Genomic DNA, 22,576 nt, shown 5'->3' on the forward strand with positions numbered 1-22,576 from the left:
CAACTAGGTGGTTCAGTGGATAGAGTGCCAGGCCTATAGATGGGAGGACTTGGGTTCAAATCTGACCTCAGACACTTCTAAGCTGTATGACCCTGGTTAAGTCACGTAACCCACTTTACTTAGCTCTTGCCCTTCTGTCTTAGAGTTGTTACTGAGACAGAAAGTAAGAATTTTTTTAAAAATGAGATAATAGGCAAGATGATAGATTACCAACTTTAAAGCAGTATCCAAATGTCCCACTCCCTCCTCTCTGTCCCTGAACCATTGGACAGCTTTCTCCTCATTGCCTCTTTCCTTGGTCAGTCTCTGAGAGACCCTATAAGATGGAGGAGGCACTGCTGAGTATGTGTATTTTGTATAAATAAAATAAAAAAGTATAAATGTCAGTAGCAGGAATTCTTGATAATACTGATACTGAAAACTCAGTGGTCTCAAGTAGAGGTAGTTATCAAGACTAAGAATGCTATTGGCTCAGCAGATTCCCAAACCTCTTTTATTGATGAGGCAAACTGGACAAGACAGTCTAAAGTCAAGCATCATCCCCAATGAATGAGCAGGTAATGACTTGAGATCTTTACTTTATCCCTGAGTACATGCTGCATTGGAGTATTGGATACTAAACTATAAGTTATATCTTCATTTAATTTAATTTATATTTATCTTCATTCATATAAGACTTAAATTCATTTGTATGCAGGCAGTACCAGCATGAGAGCATTCTCAAACTTAAAAAAGTGTTTTCATGCCTGGAAATGTGCATCTCAGGTTGCTGGTCAGTTATTTATGCTCAGGAAAGAAAGTGAAAAAGGAAGCTGGAGTTTTGTGATAGTCTTAAGCTCATCTAAATTAGCACATATACTGACTATCATGCTCCAGAAATATTATAGTGGGGGAAAAAGAACCCACTCCTTGGCTTCTCCTGGGACATCCAGAAAGAGGTTATATGTTGCTTCTCCAAGGAGAGGAAGAGGAGGAGATGTCCTTCAAAAAGTAAATACTGAATAGATAGTTCTTTGTGGATTAGTAGCCAATATTCCTGATGCAAATACCACCTTGTTGCCATCACAGAACCTAGGGATCTATGAGAGAATTGTTTCATTGTCCTGAAGCATTCAAGCCTGTCGGTGCTGTCAAACCCATGATCAGTTGGAAGCAGCCAGAGAACCTCATAGCAAACTCAATGGAGTAGTACCCTTACATGTCCACTTTCTATATACTCCAACCTACCTACATAAAGAGAAATTATCAATTTACATAATTAGAATCGCTACTAGTTTCAAGGAGCTGGACTTGTGTCAACTAAAAGGTTCATCTATTTTGGACCTATACATGTGGTTCCATCTCAGGTTGAGTTATGGAGGAGCTTGACTGCCAAAAGAAAGGTTTATCTTCCTTTTCTCGTACACTTTGTTTTATTATATCCACAGAGAAAACTGTTGAAAAGTTAGGTTTGGATCATGTCTAGAATATCCCCAAACTGAGGAACAGAAATATATTCAATCTACATTATGGGCCAGATTTAGACAGGTACTCATTTCCTCTACCCAAGAGAAATGTTAAACACAAAAAGCATTTACAGAAACTTAAACAATTAGACAATAATTATTACTATACTAGAAGGCCAAGACTTGAGCTTTGCAACATGAACAATTTATAGTATTGTTATATTTCACTTTGGACTTGCACTGTCCAAACAACGCCTTCCAGGTCCAGGTTATTTGGTAAGCCAGGCTAGGGTTTGAGTTCCTTTTCCTGTTACTGGTATGCTGTCAGGCATAAAAAACTCTGAAGCAGCTAGATGGTGCAGTGAATAGTGTTGGCCCTCTGAAATCAGGAAGACAAGTTCAAATTTAGAGTCAGACTTATTAGCTATGTGATTTTGGGTTAAGTCACTTAGCCTCTGTCAGCTTCAGTTTCCTCACCTATAAAATGGAAACTTAAAATAAATGTAAAATGACATCTACCTCTCTGGGAGGATCCAATGAGATAATATTTATAAAGTGCTTTTCAGATCCTGAAGCAATATATAAATACTATGAAACTATTACATTCTTCCTGCCACCAGCTAATTCCAACTAAGGACTTAGGATCTCCAAAACCTCTTGAACTCGAAAGGTTGCTTACAAAGCAAAACATATCCAAATTAGAGTTAATGTTTGGCTACCTGTTCTCAGCAAACAAAGCAAAAAGGCATCCAGGAGTCCCAAGATTTAGGCTTAGCTCCACCTAGCCAAGCACCTGTTCTAGCTGCCACATGAAAGTGGTTGCCATGCAATGGAAGGTGGATGGGTGGGTAGACCCTTCTACCCCTCATAGAATCACTTCTTCCTACAGTAAGAGTCAAAGGATAAAGGGGTAGATTATTGTTTCTTTTTTAAAGCCTCTGCTGAGGCTCTTCCTGAATTAGCAGTCAATATGGAGATTGCTTTGTCATCCCTAAAGTGCCTGAGTCTTTCAGGGCCGAGTCACCCATGGCCAGCTGGATGCATCAAAGAGTTTCATCATCCCCAAAACACCCACACACTGAGCTCACACATGTGGTCTGCTAAAGCAGTCAGGGCAGCTTTGAGCATGCCCTATTATATAAATAAATTCAAGCAACTTGGGTAAATGGAAAGGGGGTTGGGGAGGGAAGAGAGCCTGTGAAAATAGCCTAGCATTAAAGTAGTATAAGCAAAACTAATGGAAGGGACATCCTATTTGGCCAAGCTGAAAATGCAGCCATCTCCAAGGAGACTAGGATGCTTACTGGTTCAAACAGAAATTTCCCAGCATCCTTTTCCTCGACCTCCCCTTCCCATAGTTTTATGCTCCCCTTTAAGGCTGAAGGGACTTGTGGGAGCAAGAAGCAGGAAGAGAGGGCAGGTTGCCATTGTAAGAAAAGTAAGATGTAGGATTCTGCAATCTTTAGGGGTTGAATTCCCATCAAGAGATACAGCTTTCCCATAGGCTGGACTTAGACGCCCTATCTAGCCACAAAGGCAGTGGTATTACAGGGAAACTACTACTGTGAAGGTGACCTGAAGATGTTTGGTGTCTGTTACTGAGATAGTCATTAGAGATTTTCTCTGGTGCTTTCTGAGAGCTCCAATGCCATTTATCTGTCCTAATCTACTTAAGAATTATAAAAAAAAAAAAATCCTTACCTTCTGTTTTGGTGTTTAGATACTAAGTATTAGTTCCAAGGAAGAAGAGGGGTATGGCTGCTAAGTGACTTGCACAGGGTCACACAGCTAGGAAGTATTTGAGTTCAGATTTGAACCTAGGACCTCCTGTTTTCAGGCCTGGCTCTCTATCCACTGAGCCATCTAGATGTCTCCTAATCTATTTTTTATCTTGGCTTGTTCTCACAGAGTTGGAGGAAGGAGGCAGGGGCTGATCTTGTTGCTGCCTTCTGGAAGCAGGTTAAAGATAGTGTGGGAGGCAGCTGGGTGGCTCAGTGGATTGAGAGACAGGCCCAAAGACAGAGGTCCTGGATTCAAATCTGGCCTCAGACGCTTCCCAGCTGTGCGACCCTGGGCAAGTCATTTAACCCCTATTGCCTAGCTCTTACTACTCTTCTGCCTTGGAACCAATACATAGTATTGACTCCAAGATGGAAGGTAAGGGTTAAAAAAAAAAAAAAAAAAGGATAGTGTGGTACTAGCAGGAAAGAAGCACAAGAAAAACTAACTGAAGGGGAAAAGAGAAAGATTAAAACAAAATAGGATTTTGTTGACTTGGGGGGGAAAACTTGACCAACCTTAGTTGTATGTTGCTCATACTATACATGACTATGCCATACTGTGCCTAGGCAGGGGAGGAGGTTAGGGCATGAAGGGGTATAGAGCCTGAGGAATTTGAAAGCCCCACAGGAGGAAGCCACTGAGAAGATGGGTATATCCTAAGGAGGGAAAGAAGTAAGGAAAGAAAGATGGCAGTGGTGACTTGAGGGATAAACGAGGGATCCAAAGGGGTGAGAAATAGAATTATGATGGACTGGCTGCTGAGCCCAGGCCTTCTGAGCATGTCCATAGTACCTGAATAGCCAGAGAAATCTATGACCCCCACTCTCCTAGGCTCATCTTGTGTCTCTCTAGTACAACTCTCTAGTACAATTAAGGTTTAAACTATACTTCCTGGCCAACTTTCTGATGTGGCAGTTATAATTTCATGTTTCTCATATGCGGAGCAGGCCTTTCTGATTAATTTTTAGTATTCCCTGACCCACCACTTTCTCTACTGGTTCATATTCCTTGACCCTCTTACCTCACTGTGTGACAGCTGTGATGGCAGGCCCTTTTTGAAAATTTTCTATAGGGAGCCTCAGCAGTACCTTTGACTAGAGGGCATTTCTTAACTTCATCTGGGTCACCCCCCAGAATGTACCCTGTGGGACAGTAAAAGAATCTGATTGAAACACCGTTTGCCCATTGGGTCATACCCTCTTAGGCCACATTTGGTTGGGAATATAAACATTCTAATTGAGCCTAATATAATTGTACAAATTTGCCTGGACTTTCCTCTAGATTTGTGTGACAGTACCAAAGATACAAGTCCTTTGGGAAGCTGGATTCTGGGAGAATTGGGATGATGTGTAATGTAAGTGTCTTGTGGAGATCTGAAGCTTGTTTTGTAACTAGTTCTGCTTCCTAACCATGTGCTGTCGAGGATGCTCTTTAATTGGCTGTGGCTCTGTAATGTAAACTGGGGGGCATTCCAAAGGCACTAGGTGGCCTTCTCTCCACTCTTTTTGGTTGACTTCTTCCAATCTGATGGCATTCTGGTGAAAGAGGAGGTTGAATACTGTAAGGGAAGAGGTCTTGGGTCCTCCTCATCCAAGGTAGACATGTGGCCCATGAATACAAGCCTCAAGTTCTTTGCCTCAGTGCTTATAAGTTGATTGGGGTCTGCAGCCAGCTGGTCCAGCTTTGAGTCAGAAGGAGCAACCTTTAGGACCCAACCCAGCAGCTGAGATGAGGGCTCACCCAGCAGCAATACTATATTTGGATATGAGCCTGGTGGGATCAATGCTATGTAGAAACTAAGTTAAGTCTGAGCCATCTCTCTCCAGAGAACAAGTTGGCATAAGGTGGATGTGCCCCTACCAGTTTTATGGGGGAAATGTTTGTATTTCTTGATATAACTTTGAAGTAAATATTCCTTTGCAAAAGCTGTTTGATGTTAATTGGTTAATTGCTTAAAAGTTGGCATTGCTAATTACTGATGGTTAACTGTGGAGGGAATATATCCAGAATGGGGACATGAGTTAGTGTCTGTGGAGAAGAGCTGATATCCCACCTCTAGAAGCACCCACTTAAAACCTTGAAGGGTAGATGTAGTCGGCCTAGCTCTGGGACAGTAAGACTGGAGAATACTCTATATAGATACAAATGTTTAGGAAGAGTCTTTAGATATGTGATATGTTGGCTGGTGGGAAGGGGCAGATTTAGGGTAGCTATTCTTCAAACACACATTTTGGGGGTCTCTTTTACACAATCTCTGTTTTATGTGGGAAGGAAACAGGTAGAGAAAGAGGGAGAAATTGAGAGAGGATAGTACTTTGGGGAGTAAGAGTCACAAACAAAATAAACTTACTGACCCTAAAAAGGGAATTAAAAACATAATAGGGGTATAGATCCAACTCACTTGGCATCTCTTCATGTGGAAGACACTGAGGAAATGACTTCTGGGAGGATCAGAGTGCCATTTAAGGTGGATGCCTTGAAGATACTTTGGGACATTCTTGTACATTCTACTCATTCTGTTAAGGTAATCATGTGCTTGACAGAAAGCTGGAAGCAAAGGAGGGTTTTTTGGTTGTTGTTGTTGTTGTTGTTGTTTTTAAACCCTTGTACTTCGGTGTATTGTCTCATAGGTGGAAGAGTGGTAAGGGTGGGCAATGGGGGTCAAGTGACTTGCCCAGGGTCACACAGCTGGGAAATGGCTGAGGCCGGGTTTGAACCTAGGACCTCCTGTCTCTAGGCCTGACTCTCACTCCACTGAGCTACCCAGCTGCCCCTGTTGTTGTTTTTTAAAGGACTGCGTCAGTCTAATTGCCTCTCTTTTCCTTCATTCATGTTTGGAGGAATGACCTGACTCCTCCACTGAATTGGGCTGGGGTAAGATTTCTGGCCAAGAACAATAAGAAGGCTATTGAAACATCATGTATATATGATGTGAAATTAGAAATAACACTGAGGTTGTGAGCCTGGGTGACTCAGAGGATCCTTGTGCATCTATAGTAAGGCAAGTTCAGAATAGGAGAGTTTTGGGAAAAGATAATGAATTCTATTTAGACATGTTGAGTTTGAAATGACTATACCCCATTACTTATGGGCTTATCATCCCTACCAAAGTGTGTGTGTGTGTGTGTGTGTGTGTGTGTGTGTGTGTGTGTGTGTGTGCCCGCGTATGTGTGTGTTGTTTATTTCTGTGGCTGAGACCAGCCACCCATCTCTGGGGCTACCTGAATTCTCTCATACTGCCACCTTCTGGTCAGTTGTGGCTTCTTTTCCTAAGGGCAGGGCTTTGAGGGCACAGTGTTGAACACTGGCTGAGAATTTGGATTGGATTGTGGCCCATATGAGGGACAAGAGGTAGGAAATAAATTCTAAAAAAATACAGGGTTTAGGTTGTAGGTCAGTTTTTAGGGAAGACATTGGATAATCCTGGGCAAAGTCCAAAATAAGCAATGGATATTCCCTCAATTTACAAGATAAGTCCAGAGGTTTATTGGGATATTAAGGTTATTAAGGTTATTAAGAACCTACATTCCTAATCTGAATATTCTGATGGCTCCCATTTACCCAGTCACCCACAAGGTTACCTCTTTTGAATAAGGCCCAGAATACACCCAAGCCCTGTGAGACCTAAAGCAGACCATCCAGTAGGCTCTCTCTCGTGGGATTTATGATTCTCTGGGGCCCATAATTTTAGAAGTTTTGGTCCATAAAAACCAGGCTGAGTGGAACCTTTGGCAGGCACCAAGGGGTGGCCAGAATGAATCACTATTAGTCTTCTCGAGCTGCAAACACACTGAAGCAGCCACTCACTATAGCACTTTGTTTATTTGTTTTTTTTTTTAAACCCTTGTATTCGGTGTATTGTCTCATAGGTGGAAGATTGATAAGGGTGGGCAATGGGGGTCAAGTGACCTGCCCAGGGTCACACAGCTGGGAAGTGGCTGAGGCCGGGTTTGAACCCAGGACCTCCCGTCTCTAGGCCTGACTCTCACTCCACTGAGCTACCCAGCTGCCCCCTCACTATAGCACTTTAGAATAATTCACTTGCTATAAGACATTAGTTCCTACTGAATAGATGAGGAAAGGTCATACCTTTGCCCAGATCTGCCCATTATAAGTTGGGTAATATAAAAGAGTACTTCTAGCAAGAGGGGTAGGATACAGAACTCCATTGTTAAAAGGGAATATTCAAATACATTCAAGATCTTTGCTTGCTTGGGTCCTTACAGATGTCAGTGCCTCACACAAATAGGTTGACTCCAACAGAGACTGAGGCTTTTAGGCTAATCTGTGAGGCTCTGCCCCTTCTAATAACCCATTGAGCCCACAACAATCAGGATTTGGATATTGAATAATGCCATTTTTCTCTGGTTATTGATGTTTCTATGTACTAATAGTTGTGGGCAACTAGACCTCAGCAGCAATTCATCAGGTAATATCTTGTGGTATCAGGGTCCTGACAAGTTCTCCTGATAGGCTGTTATGAGTCCCATGGCTGATATGCAAGAGAACTTTGGAGGACTGGGTATATGAGGTCTTCATCTACATTGATTTTTGCATAGTGGCCATGGACCTGTGAGCCCAGAGAGAATGGGACTAGAGAATAAAAGCCTTTGTTCATGGTCAGAACCAGTGGAGGAGAAATGATCTTTCCTCATTGGTTCAAGGTGCTATATTTGCCTAGATAGCTACTGATGTCCCATTCTCCCATTCAAATTTCACTAATTTATCTATGATTGTGTGGCAGGGAGACCCATAGCTGAAGCCTATTGTTATTTGGTGGGATTCCATCCAGGTCATACCAAATTGCCTTCTAAGGCAGAACATGATGGTAGTGGTGGTGATGGGGGTGAGGGACAGGGAATAGAGAAATGCAGAGATCCAATAATCTACCAAATTCATCTCTTTAGGAATGCTACTTTTTATCCTTACAGATGGAATGGGAATTAATCATTATGGGACCAAGTTCGCAGAACTCTTTTTCTTAGTCATCTAAAAAGGGACAGAGAGCAGTCTTCATTTGGAGCATTGAATTGATTTAATTATCTTCCAAAGAGAAAGTCTTCCTGAAAGCTCTCTAAATTGATAGAACTCTGCTGTGGGAAGGATTTAGCTCCATGGGACCACATCCCCAGTCGTTTTTCAACATAACTCATCAGGTTGCTAGTTAAACTTTTTAATCTCCCCAGTTCCTTGGGGATGGGAGCACTTTCTGCTTCCTCTGTGGAGGAAATTACCCTTTGGGGGGGTTGGGGGTGGGAGTGGGGTAATAATGAATTATGCGGATTATTTTATTACCACTGGTTACCGAATCTTAATCCACTTCTGTTCTCAATCTTGTGTCTTATAACTGATCTCAGTGGGATGCTGCACATTTTTCAAAGAATGCTCTGGGTCAGAGATTATACTTTCTATCAATGGCCTATTTATTGTTCTTTCACTTGTGCAATCAGCTAGCTGCCTTCAGCTTTCTCTGCTTAGTCTTAAAAAAAAAATTGAAAGCTGACTTTAGTTTCTGAATTACTTTCACTTTTTTATGCTAGATCTAGTGCTTTCTTTAACTTCCTTGTTAGCTGTATCTAATCACTGAATCAATGGAGGCCTTCTCTCTGGTTCCACTGAGAAGACTTCATATGCCACCAGGTCTTTTGCTACTATGGTGACACACTGACTCATCTGGCCATCTGACTAGTCTGTCCTCTGCATTTGCATCACTTTTCCTTAATTTCAATCCTGACATGAATTACATCTCACTCTAATGTGAAGTAGTACATTTCATAGCCGAAGACATGTAAGTAAGAGATCCTGCACTAACTGGAGATTCATAGAATAAAAATGATTTGTTGTAGGGAAAGCAAAAGTGAAGGGAGTAGGGTGGGGGTAAGCTAAAAAAGACATTGTCCCACTATGTAAAATGGGACTATCTATGTCATGCTCAGAATGACTAAGAAGGTGGTGGGAGAAATTGAATGAACCCATGAGATAATCTTGTCAAAGGGCGTTTCTCGGCCATAGCTGAAAAGAAGGGCTGAAGGGCACCAGGAGTAACACAGAGGGCATTAATATATTACATATTAATTATTGTCATAATTAATATATGCATATTAATAAAAATAATTATATATATATATATCTGCAATCTTATGCTGATCAAGAATTTGGAGTTTAAATTATAGCCTGGAGTAAAGGAACATTGATCTTTAAGTGTATGTTCTGAGGGGACTCAATGTTAATTCTGGATTCTCTACCTCCAACCCAATGATAGTAGTTGTTTACATTAGTGCTCAGAATGGGTTAAAAGAGTGGATAGATAGGGTATCTTCCAAAACTATTTCAGGAGTCAAGAGCCAAGAACAAATACTAGAATGGAGTATATTATGATAAATAGCACCCATCAGATTTATATGATAAGTCTATTTATTGGCAGGAATAAAAGGATTGCTCGTTGTTTGTGTTGCTTTTTCACAACCCTGTGGGCCAGCTGTATCATATGGTTTTCTTGGCAAAGATATTAGAGTAGTTTGCCATTTCCTTCTCCAGAGTAAAAAAAGCTTTCTTTCCATAAAACCAGAATAAAAAGGCATATATTGAGCATTAATGATTGGAAAACAGACTACTATGGGTGAGGAGTAAGGGCTACACAGTGAGGTGTGGCCATTTTGATGGTTTGCTTTGCTTATGATTTTCTTTCTTACAAAGGAGAGCTCTGGAAATGGGAGCTACTACTGAGAAATGGCATAAAAACTAAGAAATAAAAACAAAACATTTTTTAACCCGCCTAGACCACAAGTGGGGAGCTGGAGTTAGGCTGACTCTTTCTTTGGCCACAGATGTTGAGCAGATCCACTGAAACCAGGGAGCAAAAAACACAACAGGGTCCATTCACTCCTGCTTGGTAGGAGGCATGAAGATATTCATACTGGCAGTGGCCCTTTGTGAAATGGTGGCATTCAGGCTGGATTTGTGTACTCCCATTTTGGTTTTTTTTAAAGCCTTAGCTTCTGTTTTAGAATCAATACTATGTATTGGTTCCAAGGCAGAAGAGTAGTAAGGGCTAGGAATGAAAGTTAAGTGATTTGCCCAAGGTCCTATAGCTAGAAGTGTCTAAGTTGATTTGAATCCAGGACCTCTCATCTCTAGGCCTGGTTCTCAATCCAGAGCCGTGCACCTGCCCCCAAGGGCCTACCTACTTGAGCTGGGGGATGTTCTTTGGCCAGTAGATACTCTTAAATGGATTTTGGCTATTGGTTCCTCCCTGGGTCCCATCTAGTTAGGAAACCATTCTTGGAGTTGTTCCTATGGCCTGGACCTCAGTGCAAAAGGTTCTGAATCATCATAGGCTCAATGAGGTATATAGTTAAGGTCTGAGTCCTGGGCATCCCCTCACTGGGCATTCTTTTATTCCCCCACAAGGAGGTGGTTCAGGAAGGATGGAATCACTGGTTCCTTTAAGCCCTTGGTGGGAGTATGAGTCAGGCTTGCCCCTCACTTCCAGTGACTGTTGCTTTACTTTCATGTTTAGTAGCCACTACGTACCAGTGGCTATTCACCTACCAAAAGAGGTGTCCTCAATAAATCTATGCCATCCAGAGAAAAAGGGCTCTCCAGTCCAGAAGTTTCTCAATTCCTACCTGTAAGATTTAATAGTAACAAACTGGTTTACCCTCAAAGGCCTTTCCTTACTCTATCTCTTGCATGGAGCCACCCAGACCTCAAGATTCCTGCCCTTTCAGGGATTCTATATGTTTTGAGGAAATGGCATATCTTCTTTTCCTCAGACAACTCCTTTGTTGAAAGGGCTTGGGGGACCAAGGGATAAATAAAACTTTTATAATAAATTTTTTGTCATCCAGTTGTTTTCAGTCACGTTGGACTCTTCATGACCCCATTTGGAGTTTTCTTGGCAAAGATAACTAGAGTGGTCTGCCATTTTCTTCTCCAGGTCATTTTACAGATGAAGAAAGTAAGGCAAACAGGGCTAAGTGATTCGCCCAAAGTCGAACAGCTAGGAAGTGCCTCAGGTCAGATTTGAACTCCAGGAAGATGAATCTTTCTGACTCTTAAGACCCAGCACTCTAGCTACCTTAACTGCCCTCATAACAAATATACATTCTGAAATAAAACAAATTCCCACAGTGGCCATGCCCAAAACTATGTCTTTTTCCTAATTTTAAGTCTATTATCTTGACAGTGGATTCTCCTATAATATTCTAGAATAGTTGCTTGCCATTCTACTGATCCAAGTTCTAAATTCTTTCAGTTTTGTCTTTGTAAATTAGTCAGTTATACAAACTATTCTCCTGGTTCTGTACCCTTTGCTTCTGCATTAGTCCACAGATACCTTCTCAGTTTCCTTTGAAACTACTTTGTTTTGTCATTTCTTTTGGCAATATAATATTCTATTACATTCAAAAACATTTCTTTTGGACATTCTCCACCAGAAGGAAACCCCTTATATATACTGTAGCATTATCTGAAATCATAATTGCTTCAGCTGAAAATTTGCATGTCTTTTTTAACTATGAATATTTGTGCTTCAGGTGTTTTCTTTTTTTTTTTTTAACCCTTAACTTCTGTGGATTGGCTCCTAGGTGGAAGAGTGGTAAGGGTGGGCAATGGGGGGGTCAAGTGACTTGCCCAGGGTCACACAGCTGGGAAGTGTCTGAGGCTGGATTTGAACCTAGGACCTCCCATCTCTAGGCCTGACTCTCAATCCACTGAGCTACCCAGCTGCCCCTCTTTAAGTGCTTCTTGTATACAACATATTGTTAAACTGTTTTCTATTCCATTTTTCTATCGTTTTATGGGTGAAGTCATTCACATTTACAGTTGCAATTATTTCCCTCCATCCTATCTTTGTGTACTTACTTTACTCATTGCTTCCACCCCTCTTCACAAATGATGTGATACTAAAGAGGGAGTTTGCCTGAAACTTGTGATGTATATAAGTGAAACAGCCTATTTTCTCTCAGTTGCAATTTTTCCTCTTTATTCTACCCTGGCCCCATTCCAGGTTTTTTACTTTTTCTTTTAGTCCTTACTTCACATTCTTCCCTCCAACATGCTCATCCTGCCTTCCCTATTAGATTCCTTTCTACCTCTCCCTTGTCCCTTCCCTCCTTATTTTCCTGTTACATTTAATGTATCCTTATATCAAAATCTGTGTATGGGTGTGTGTGTGGGGGGGGGTGTATGAGGTGGGGGTGGGGCATTCAATCTTCCTTTATCTGTTACAGAAGAAATTTAGGTTCTTGGGATGCCCATTTCCCCCATAACCATATCTTATGCACCAATCATGTGATTTTCCTTCTTTTTCCTTTCTTTCCTAGTAGAATTATATGTTCCTCACATTTTTGTTCTCTCCTAAGACCATTAAACAGAACACAAACCCTGCATCATTTTTATCTTTCTTTATGACCCATATAGACATTAGGAGGAGCTGAGGAGACATTTTTTTAAATTCTTCTTTTAACATGTAAACAATTCATCTTTCAATTAAATATGTAAACCTTTCTATGTTTCTCTCAGCTCCTGTGTTTCTATTTCCAAATGTTTACTTAGTCCTGGCCTATTCTTCAGAAATGCTTGAAAATTCTCTGTCTCATTATATTTGAGCCCCTATATGCACTATGATTATACTTACTTTTTCTGGATAAATGATCCCTGGTTGTAAGCCTTTATTTCTTGATTTTAACAGTATTACATTCCAACCTCTCCTCTCCTAAATGAGGGCTGACTTAAGTCTCTTGTGATCCTGATTATGGCCCCTTGGTACTTGATTTCTTTTTTGGCTTCTTGCAGTATTTCTTCTTTGCCCTGGATGTTCTGGATTTTGGCCATGACATTCCTGAAGCTTTTCATTTTAGGGTCTCTTTCAGGAAGAGACTATTTAAAAAAAAAATTTCCCCTTTTATTTTTCATTTTTATTTATTTATTTTTAAGCCCTTACCTTCCATCTTGGAGTCAATAGTGTGTATTGGCTCCAAGGCAAAAGAGTGGTAAGGGAGGCAATGGGGGTTAAGTGACTTGCCCAGGGTCACATGGCTGGGAAGTGTCTGAGGCCAGGTTTGAACCTAGAACCTCCTGTCTCTAGGTCTTGTTTGTTTTGAATTCAGGGAAGTGCTATTTGGAAGTGTCTAGCAGACTCCCTATGGACATGTAGGGACTTTGAGACTACATTTCCCGTGATCCCTATGGGTTTCCATTTGGAAATTCTTGGCCAGCAAATAATGGGCAGTCACCATTTCTGTTCCAATCAGAAATTTTATGTACAAATATTCCAAACAATTTCCAGGTTCTTCAGGGATCACAGGAGAATTTAAGAAATCATCTGGTCTGACTCCTTCATTTTCCAGATGAGGAAACTGAAGCCTAGAGACGATTGACTTCCCCAAGGTCATACTTACCAAAGTGGAAGAGCTGAACTTTTAAGTCTTCTAACTTAAACCCAGTGCTTTTCCCACTACATCCTGATCTATAACAATGAGACCTATCTCCCAAGGGAGACAGAGGAGTCCTGGAAGTGACAGTATTTCTCAGACCTCGGGGTCTTGCTTCTAGCCCAGCCCTTAAAGCAACTATTTAGGGAAGGGACCAGTCATTCCCACCAACTACCAGGGCAGGCAAACCAGCTAAGCTGAAAGTAGCAAGGTGCCCCCAGGAAGAGACAGGAGAAAGACCATCCTGAAACAACTTACTAGCTATTGGACCCTAGGTAAGTCACTTTACCTTTGCTGACTTTAGTTTCCTAAGAGGATATTAATAATAGCTATCTCCCTAGAGTTGTGGTAAGGATCAAATTATATTTGTAAAGTACTTAGGACAGTGCCTGGCACATAGGAAGCGTTTAATGAATATTTATCTTCTACCTTTCTTTCTTCCTTCTACTACTACTAACATGACTACCATTTCCTCCCCAGACCTTTTGAGACATCCCAGAACCCAGAGCACAAGATCCTTGAGAATAGCAGTGCCCCACAAACCACCAGATCTGCTTCTAGCCATCATTGAGGGGAGACATATTTGTGGAGAGGGAGCTCACCTTCCTCATCATGATCAGCAATAACTACTGACCAATTGCCATAAGCAGATGAGCACAGAAACCCTGGAAGTGGCAGCAACCACCAGACCTCAGAGTCTTGTTTTCCATCTAGCCTTCATGGCCATCATCCAGGAAAACAACTCCTTTCGAGACAGGGACAGACATTCCTACCACTTGCCAACCAACTGCCATACACAGGGCAAGTAAGCCAGCCAATCTGACCTGTAGAGGCATCCTGAGGGAGAAACAGGAGGTAGCAAGTGTCAAGCAAATCAAACTATCATCATCACTACCTCGATGACTATCTCCCTTCTGATACTGATGGAGATAGTCCAGAACCCTGAACTCAAGAGCCTTGGGATTAACAATACTTCCAGCCCAGTGCCCTCAGCACCCCAGTGAAGATGCAGCCTCATAAATGCTCCACTAGGTGCTTCAGCCATAGCTACTAAGGACCCATTAAAAAAGTTCTTGCCTTCAAAACCCTTGGCATTGTCAAATATTTCAACATCAGAAATAGATGATTTTATCAGTGGAAATGACATTAGAGAAGAGGCACTAACATCTACTTTACCCCTGCACCTAAAAACCATGAGACTTCTCCATCTCACTTACAACTGAAACCTTCCATATGTGTTGTCTCCTCCAAACCTTCTTCCTTGCCTTCTTATTACTGTTCAGGGTACCATCATCCTTCCTTTCACCTCAGTTGAAAATTGAGGTGTCTGATCAGACTATTTCTCCCTTCCCACATCTAATCTGTTGCCAGTGTCACTGCCACCAGAGATCCCCCCCCCCAAAGGGGAAACTATCTGTTTGTACAAAAATACTTATAGTTCTTTTTGTTGTGGCAAAGAATTGGAAATTTGAGGGGATGTCTATCAACTGGGGAATGGCTGAACAAGTTGTGGTATATGATTCTTTTTTAAAAATCCTTACTTTCCACCTTAGAATCAATACTATGCATTGGTTTTAAGACAGAAGAGTGGTAATGGCTAGGCAATGGGGGTGGTTAAATAAATTACTTACTCAGGGGTCACACAGCTAGCAAGTGTCTGAGGTCATATTTGAACCTAGGACCTCTCATCTCTAGGCTTGGCTCTCAATCCACTGAGCCATCCCCAATCCCCCCTATGGCATATGATTCTAATGGAATGTTATTGTGCTATAAGAAATGACAAGCAGTATGCTTTCAGAAAAACCTGGGAGGACTTACATTAACTGATATAAAGTGAGCAAAACCAGGAGAATATTATACACAGTAACAACAATACTCTCCAGTGATCAACTGTGAATGACTTCGTTATTCTCAGCAATACAATGATCTAAGACAATTCCAAAGGACTCAGGATGAAAAATGTTATCCATATCCATAGAACTGATGAAGTTTGAATACAGATCAAAGCATACTATTTTTCCCTTTGTTTTCTCTCACAACATGATTTATATGGATATATTTTGTATGACTGCAAATGTATAACCTGTATAAAATTGTTTACCCGCTTAAGGAGGGGGAGGGAAAGGAAGGGAGAATTTGGAACTCAAAATTTTTAAAAATGCTAAAAATTGTTTTTACATGCAATTGGGAAGAAAAACAAACAACTTTTCCCTGATGCTGCCACCATCCCTACAAGCTATGGTTCTGGCTAAAGCAATAAAAAATGGCCTATAATGACAGCTCTATTTTTACAACTACAACACTGATGTCATTTTTATTATCTATTCCCCAAGTTTTGTATGTCAATTATTTATTTAAATAGTTTGAGATGAAGTTGTTTTAACTGTATGCCTCATCTTTCTTCCTTTCTTTTTTAAAGCTATTTTTAATTTTAGATCTAATGAGCTGATACATCACTACAAATAGCTGATTCAGAGGTAATTCCTATATCAGTTCTGTCAAAATATAGTCTGTTTCATTTTTTGTGGGTTTCCTGGCATTTGTCTTGATCTGTACCTACCAATTCTTTTCACCTTCGTGTCTTTGGATTCTGTCATTCCTTCTGCCAGAGCCATGCCTTTATTTATTTATTTTTATTTATATGCATATATTTGTTCATTTATTCATTCATTCATTTATTTGTTTGTTTGTTTATTTATTTATTCTCCCATCCCCATCTTTCCATTAAGTCAACAAGTATCTGAGCACATGAAGATTTAATCTGGAACATTTTTCAAAATATCAAATTCATATCTTTTCTCTTCATTAACAACAACCAAATGGTGGTACAAAAAGGGTCAATTTCATTGTTCTCTTTTGACAAATATTTATCATTAGCACAACAATACATAATGGTCAAATATCTCAAAAAAATTGTTTTTTGCTACCTTGCTAACTCCTTTCATTTCCTTTTTAAAGAGTACTTCCTAGGAATTCTTCCCTTTAGCTTAAAATTCTTCCTTTCTTCTGTTTTGGTTTATAGCAACAATGTCAAGGTTGATAGAATTCATTTCCTCCAGCAATATAGAGAATCTCACATTTAGAATAGCAATAATTAAAAGTTTAAAGATGTTCTAAAGACTGTGCGATTCTTAGCATACTTTTCTCCCTTTCCAGACATTTCAAACATCATTATTTCTAGTAACAGGAGTCAATTGGCTTGAAAATTAGTTGCCTACTAAGACTGGAAAACCCTAAAGGCACAGACAAGGTTAACCGACTCTCTAATTTCTTCTGCACCATTTACTCTCTCTATTAAATCCCTCCTACCTCAGTCATCTGCAAATATAGGCTGTTTGGAAATTAACTAAAAAGAAAGAACACAGATATTAAAGAAGAAGCCAAGAGAGACAAGGATAAGGAGATGGTTAAAAGTAGAGATGGTGGAGACCAAATAGACACAGAAAGGAGGATAGAGTTATGAGGAGGAAAAGAAGGACCCCAATATATCCAACCCCAACAAATACAATGTCAACTTGATAGGGATAGGCTTCTCTTTATGGCTTTATTAGAGACATACAGATTGGACTGTTTTATGCATCTCCCCCATCCAAACTGAAGTGCTGGGGGCAAGACTTGAAGAAGGGGTTCTCATTTCCTCAGTATTTATCTTCCTTGTTGGAAAAGAAACAGGATTAAGAGATATACCTTTTCAGACACATACAAAGTAAAGATTTATGCTTATTTATTACAGGAGGTTGCTTTTTTTTTAATAGGTGGGATTTAGAAGAAAAAGAACTAGCAACAGATATGCCAAAAAAACAAAGACAGTCAATATAGCATTTTTTAAATGTACAGAAGAGAACAGAAGGTTTAGAAGGAGAGACAAGCAGGACAGCTTTGAAGTGAACATGTTGCATTTATTAAATCTTTTAAAGAATGCAAAATGTATATAAGTATTTTACATATAATCATATTTTGTGATCTGTATATTAGGAAATGCTAATGTTTGATATTTGTAGAACATGGAATTACAAAATGAAAAAAAAAATTTTTTTAAGAAAAAAGAAAAAGAGACTGAAAATTAGTCCTCTCTAGGAAGCTGTTAGGTTCCAACAGTTTCATCTTTTCTCTCTGAGAGGGCAAGATAGGGTTTTCTTTCCTTGGGGAAGGTCCCAGCCTTATACTGTCCATTTCAAACACCTGGGGACAGAGTTGAGGCATCAGTTATCTGGATTAAGAGTGGGGTATGTGGGGAGGGAAGGGTACAGAGATGAAAAAGAAGAGTCTTTTAGGGAAGAGACCTTGTCTTTTATCCCTCAATGAGTGAGTTTATCTAGGTTATTTCAGGGCAAGCAATTATGAATGGACAATAGTATATATGTAGGGAAGGGGAAGGGAACATCTCCAGGTTTCCCCAGCGGAAAATACATTAGAAGAGGTAGAACTAAATTGGCCTGATGAGGAATTAGGGAAAGAGAGGGGAAAATGAAATACAGTCTTACCGTGTCTCTTGGTGCGTGCCAAGGCAGCGGACAGTGCAGTATCTAGCTCCGCAGCTGACACAAGTATAAGGAGAAGGGAAGCCACACACTGCACAGAAGGGGCGCTGGGGTCGGGTTGGGGGGCCTGCACAGGCTGTGAGATAGTTAGGGCCCTCGGTCACACTTAAATTCTGAAAAAATGAAAGGAGTAGAGACATGGATTTCAGTTACCTCCATACTGCCCAATCCAAGTTTGCCCCTTCTCTGGTATTTCTATTTTCCCAACTCCTTACCCCCTAAGTACTCCCCCACTCTTCTCACCTGCTCTTCCAAAAGGGCTTGGAAGTTCTTACGAAAACGAAGTTTAAAATGGTCACCTCTGGTTTTCTTCTTCTTCTTTCCTAAAAAGAAATGGGAGAAGTTATTCCATGAACTTTTTCAGGCTCCTTTCTTTCCATACTTTTCCTCATCTTTAAGCCAATATCCCCCAAGTCCATCACACTTCCACTGTTCCACAGCAGAGCATCACAGATTTTTTTTTCTCCCTCCCACTTAAGCTTCCCTTTTATCTTTCTACTTTATTCACCTATTTTAACAAAAACAGAGATCATAGGACATGGACTAAAAGTTAAAAGGAGCCTCAAAGGAAACAAGTTTAGAAAGATCTTGCTTTTTCTTTATGAACATGCTGCCTTAGATACAAAGAACTGGTCTATGAATGTAAGTCTGAGGGAAGGTTCCAACTATGTGAAAGAACTGGGAATCTTAAGGAATTTGCTAACCTAATAGGCTCAGACAGAGAAAGTGTCTTGCCTCACAGCCCAAAGAGAGTGAATGGCAGTACTGGGATGAAAAAGAAAGTACCCTTGACAACCATGACAATAATCTTTCCGCCTGTTATCAGGATGTTTCTTTTTCTCTTAAAAGCTCACTTCTATTATTCTGTCTAGTTTTTCTCTTTTCCCTTAGCCCCTTTCACTGGAGTGAATCTTCTGTAGAGCTGACCTGGTTGAGGATGAATACAATACCTCAAATAGGTCTCATCTCTCTATAATCAGTCTGGCCCCAGAACTCTGGAGACCCCTTGCACTGACTATGAGGCAGGACCAAGAACTGGACATCTCCCTTGCTATCACACACCTTTCTCCCAACCCCTACACTTTTTCAGTGATTGATAATGAAGTCAATATTGCCTCCTCTACTGGAAAAGGAATGTCAATCTAGTGCCCTATGGCTCCATTTAGAATATATGGCTACAGATAGCTGCCTTGCCTCTCTGATCTGTTCCCTAAAGCCCATGTTAGTATGTCCAGTATTTTTTTTCCACTCTTCCTTTCCCTTGTATTGTGTCCTCTGGAACCTCAGTTCTGATAAAGTACCCTACATATTAAGTTTGTAGCCTCTAGTAAGAAAACTATATACTTTGTGTATATGTATATATTTTGTATCTATGTATGTATATTTTGGTGTTTTTTTCTGCCCAAGAGAATGTGAGTTCCTTAAGGACAGGGGCCATGTCCTTTTATCTTTCTAACACCAATACCTAACACAGTGCCTTGGGCACATAGTATGGACTATATAGTATAGGCTAAACAACAAAAACAACAACAACAAAAAACTGAACTGAATTAAGAAGCCCATATTTGGAGTAAAAGGACCTGAGTTTGAATTCTGGCTCTTACACTTACTCCTCATGTGTTCTTCAACAAATTGCTCTCTCTCTCTCTGGATCTTGATTTCCTTCTCTGTAGAATGATGGGCGAGGAACTGAGGTTCTTAACCTGATGCTATATAATATATTGATAACTATTTCAATAGAATTGGTTTCCTTTGTAATTCTATGTATTTTATATATTTAAAAATATTCTGCAAAGGGTTTGAAGACTGCATCTCACTGCTAAAGTGGAGGGAGTGTGACACAAAAAAAGTTAGAAGCTCCTGGTCCAAAGTTCTTAGGTCCCTTCCAGCTCTAAATCTAACATCCATAATACATATTGATAACTATATTTCAGTACAGTTGGTTTCCTTCGTAATTCCATGTGTTTTGTACATTTAAAAACATTTTGCAAAGGGTTTGAAGCCTTTAATTTACTGCCAAAGGGAAGGGTCCAGGACACAAACTCCTGGTCCAGATCTCGTAGGGCCCTACCTCCCAGGGCCGTAGTCCTTTTACCCTCCCTCTTCTGGGCTCACCGGTGTCGGCGTCATCGTCGAACTGTGGCAGCCTCTTGCCTAACTGGGGTAGGCCAGCATGGGGGTCATCCTGGAAGTTGTCGTTCTCTAGGGCCTCCAACTGTCTGTTGATTCGGCGCTGCCGGGCTGCTCGGTCCAGCACACGCCGTTGCCCAGGGTCCTGGGACCGCACTGGGTGGAAGGAGAGAGGAGACGGGGTCAGGCGGGATCGTCAGGGGAGAGGCTGCCAGAGGAGGGGCGAGTGGCGGCAAGGTCCAGCGGACCCATCCGGGGAGAATCAGACTCACCCGAAGGCTTCTTCTCCACCATTCTGGCCAGTCCAGCCCACAAACACCAGCGCCGAAGCTCGCCCGGAAACTCCGGTTTGCTAACAACGTAGCTACTTCCGGCGGAAGTTCTTTATAGACGTCAGAGGAAGGACGAGATTGCCGAGGCCACCATTTGTCTTAAGGGCACTAGCTAATTGGCCGCGGGGCCCAACTGTAACCATCATGTTGCCTAGGAGACGAGGCCTTCTACCGAGGCCTCAGTTTCCCAGATTTAGAAATATGATCCTATGTCTTCTTGGATTTGGGAATTCTGAAGACTTATTAACTGATGAAAAATGAAATGAATAGAATAGATTTATGCCATATCCATCTTGTAAAAACAAACAACTCTGATAGCTGTAAGAATTATGAGCATTTGTACAATGAGCATTCATAATTCTAGAGGACCAATAATGAAAACCTATTCATGACAGAGGTGATAAATTTAGGGTGCAGAATGCGATACTTATATATGTTTGTATACAGTCATTCAGAGAATCTGTTCTGCTTGCAATGCATATTTGTTCCAAAAAATTGTTTTTTTTATTTTTTTTTTATATCCTGATAGGATGGAGAGGTAGAAAAACTACATTTCTATTACTATTAAAAATAGAGAAGGAATGTGCTTCATTTGTGGAATGTTGCATGCGTTTTCAGATAAGACACTATTATTAGTTTTATTCCTTACCAGAGAACTACAGAATAAAAAAAGAGGAAGTAAAAAAAAAAGGAAAAGTAAAATAAATAAATGAATTAATGAACGAACAAATGAATGAATGAATGAACGAATGAACAAACAAATAAATAAATAGACAAATAAATGAATGAATGAATGAATAGAAACAAAATAGATCCATAAAATAGTGATTTGAGGAGCAGGCATTAACATGGGAAAATTGGGAAAGATCTCTTAAAGAAGGTGACACTTGAAATGAACCTTAAAGGAAACAAGAAGGGAAAGAAAACTCCCCTCCAAGAGGTGGAGAAGGGAGTAGGAGAGTATTTTAGGCATGGGGAAACCACTTTTGCAAACAGAGAAATGAAAAATAAAATACAATTTATGGAGAACAACAAGTGGGCTGGGTGTGTGAATAATGAATAATTTGTAAAGACAGTCAGATGTGATGATCATGATGATAGATTGCTCCTCAGAAAGTAGAGGAGATTTCATCTCTCAGGGCTGCCAAGGGTAGCAGAACTAGATAGGGGACTGAATTCTAATTCAGTCTTTTTTTTTTCAGTGTCAACCTTTTTGTACCAGTTTTCCTAAAATAAATAAACAAACAAACAAATAGATAGATAGATAAACCTTACCTTCTGTCTTAGAATCTTATTGGTAAAATGGCAAGGGCTAGGCAATTGGGGTTAAGTGACTTGCCCCAGGTCACACAATTGGAAAGTATCTGGGGTCACATTTGAACCTTGCTACTGGGTCCGAGTTCTGTCCAGTGCACTATCTAGCTGCCCCTTTGTACCGGTTTTCTTATCGATAAAGTGAATGAATTGGTCTAAATAATCGCTAAAGACTCTTCCAGCTTTGTATCCTAGACTTCACCATACAGCTCCCCAGCCTCCTAGCTTCTCAAGTCCGTATTCTTCCTCTTCCCACCTCACCTCGCCCAACTTTCTTTACTCTCTCTCCATACTCCAAGGTTACCTTCCCCTTTCTATTTCGCAGGCTATACTTTCCTCTCTCCAAAGACTCCCTAGTGTATTAAAGCTGGAGAGGGCCTTTAGTCCTTTTAAAGGTGAAAAAACTGATAAACAAGAGATGGGGAAGGAACTTTTCCAAGGTCACATTTGAGACAGAGACCAGGTCTTCCAGATCCTCATTCCTGTCCTCCAATTCTCTACAATCTCCTCTTACCTCTTTCCTCCTCAGCTTCCCTAAATAGTCGAGTTTCACTTTCTTTAAAGCTTTTCCTTTCCCGTTTCTAATTTTCCCTTTC

At 40.6% G+C, this 22,576-nt stretch overlaps 1 protein-coding gene across 3 annotated transcripts; it reads right to left on the minus strand.

Moving 5' to 3' along the window:
* Window positions 1-17,182: 17,182 nt before the first annotated feature.
* ZNHIT1 (zinc finger HIT-type containing 1) lies at window positions 17,183-21,255 on the minus strand. 3 transcript variants are annotated; one of them, XM_044673321.1, is made up of 5 exons: window positions 20,607-21,255; window positions 20,320-20,490; window positions 18,448-18,527; window positions 18,148-18,317; window positions 17,183-17,316 (listed from the first exon to the last, which is right to left on the minus strand). In XM_044673321.1, the coding sequence occupies exons 1-5, from the start codon at window positions 20,626-20,628 to the stop codon at window positions 17,211-17,213; spliced, it is 549 nt and encodes a 182-aa protein (XP_044529256.1). In that variant the 5' UTR covers window positions 20,629-21,255; the 3' UTR covers window positions 17,183-17,210. The 3 variants fall into 3 exon arrangements, with proteins under 3 accessions (XP_044529256.1, XP_044529258.1, XP_044529257.1); XM_044673323.1 differs by having other exon boundaries at window positions 17,183-17,312; window positions 20,607-21,252; XM_044673322.1 differs by lacking the exon at window positions 17,183-17,316 and adding an exon at window positions 17,550-17,845 and having other exon boundaries at window positions 20,607-21,030.
* Between the last annotated feature and the right edge of the window lie 1,321 nt (window positions 21,256-22,576).

This window comes from Gracilinanus agilis, chromosome 4 (genome assembly GCF_016433145.1).
Source record: "Gracilinanus agilis isolate LMUSP501 chromosome 4, AgileGrace, whole genome shotgun sequence".
NCBI lineage: Eukaryota > Metazoa > Chordata > Mammalia > Didelphimorphia > Didelphidae > Gracilinanus > Gracilinanus agilis.

What these genes read in the sequence shown, in the direction of transcription:
- ZNHIT1 (XM_044673321.1), bottom strand. Translation starts at nt 20,628, where the DNA reads ATGGTGGAGAAGAAGCCTTCGG. An exon ending in CGACGATGACGCCGACACCG is followed by an intron (nt 18,528 to 20,319) that starts GTGAGCCCAGAA and finishes ATTTCTTTTTAG; the next exon opens with GAAAGAAGAAGAAGAAAACC. An exon ending in AAGCCCTTTTGGAAGAGCAG is followed by an intron (nt 18,318 to 18,447) that starts GTGAGAAGAGTG and finishes TCATTTTTTCAG; the next exon opens with AATTTAAGTGTGACCGAGGG.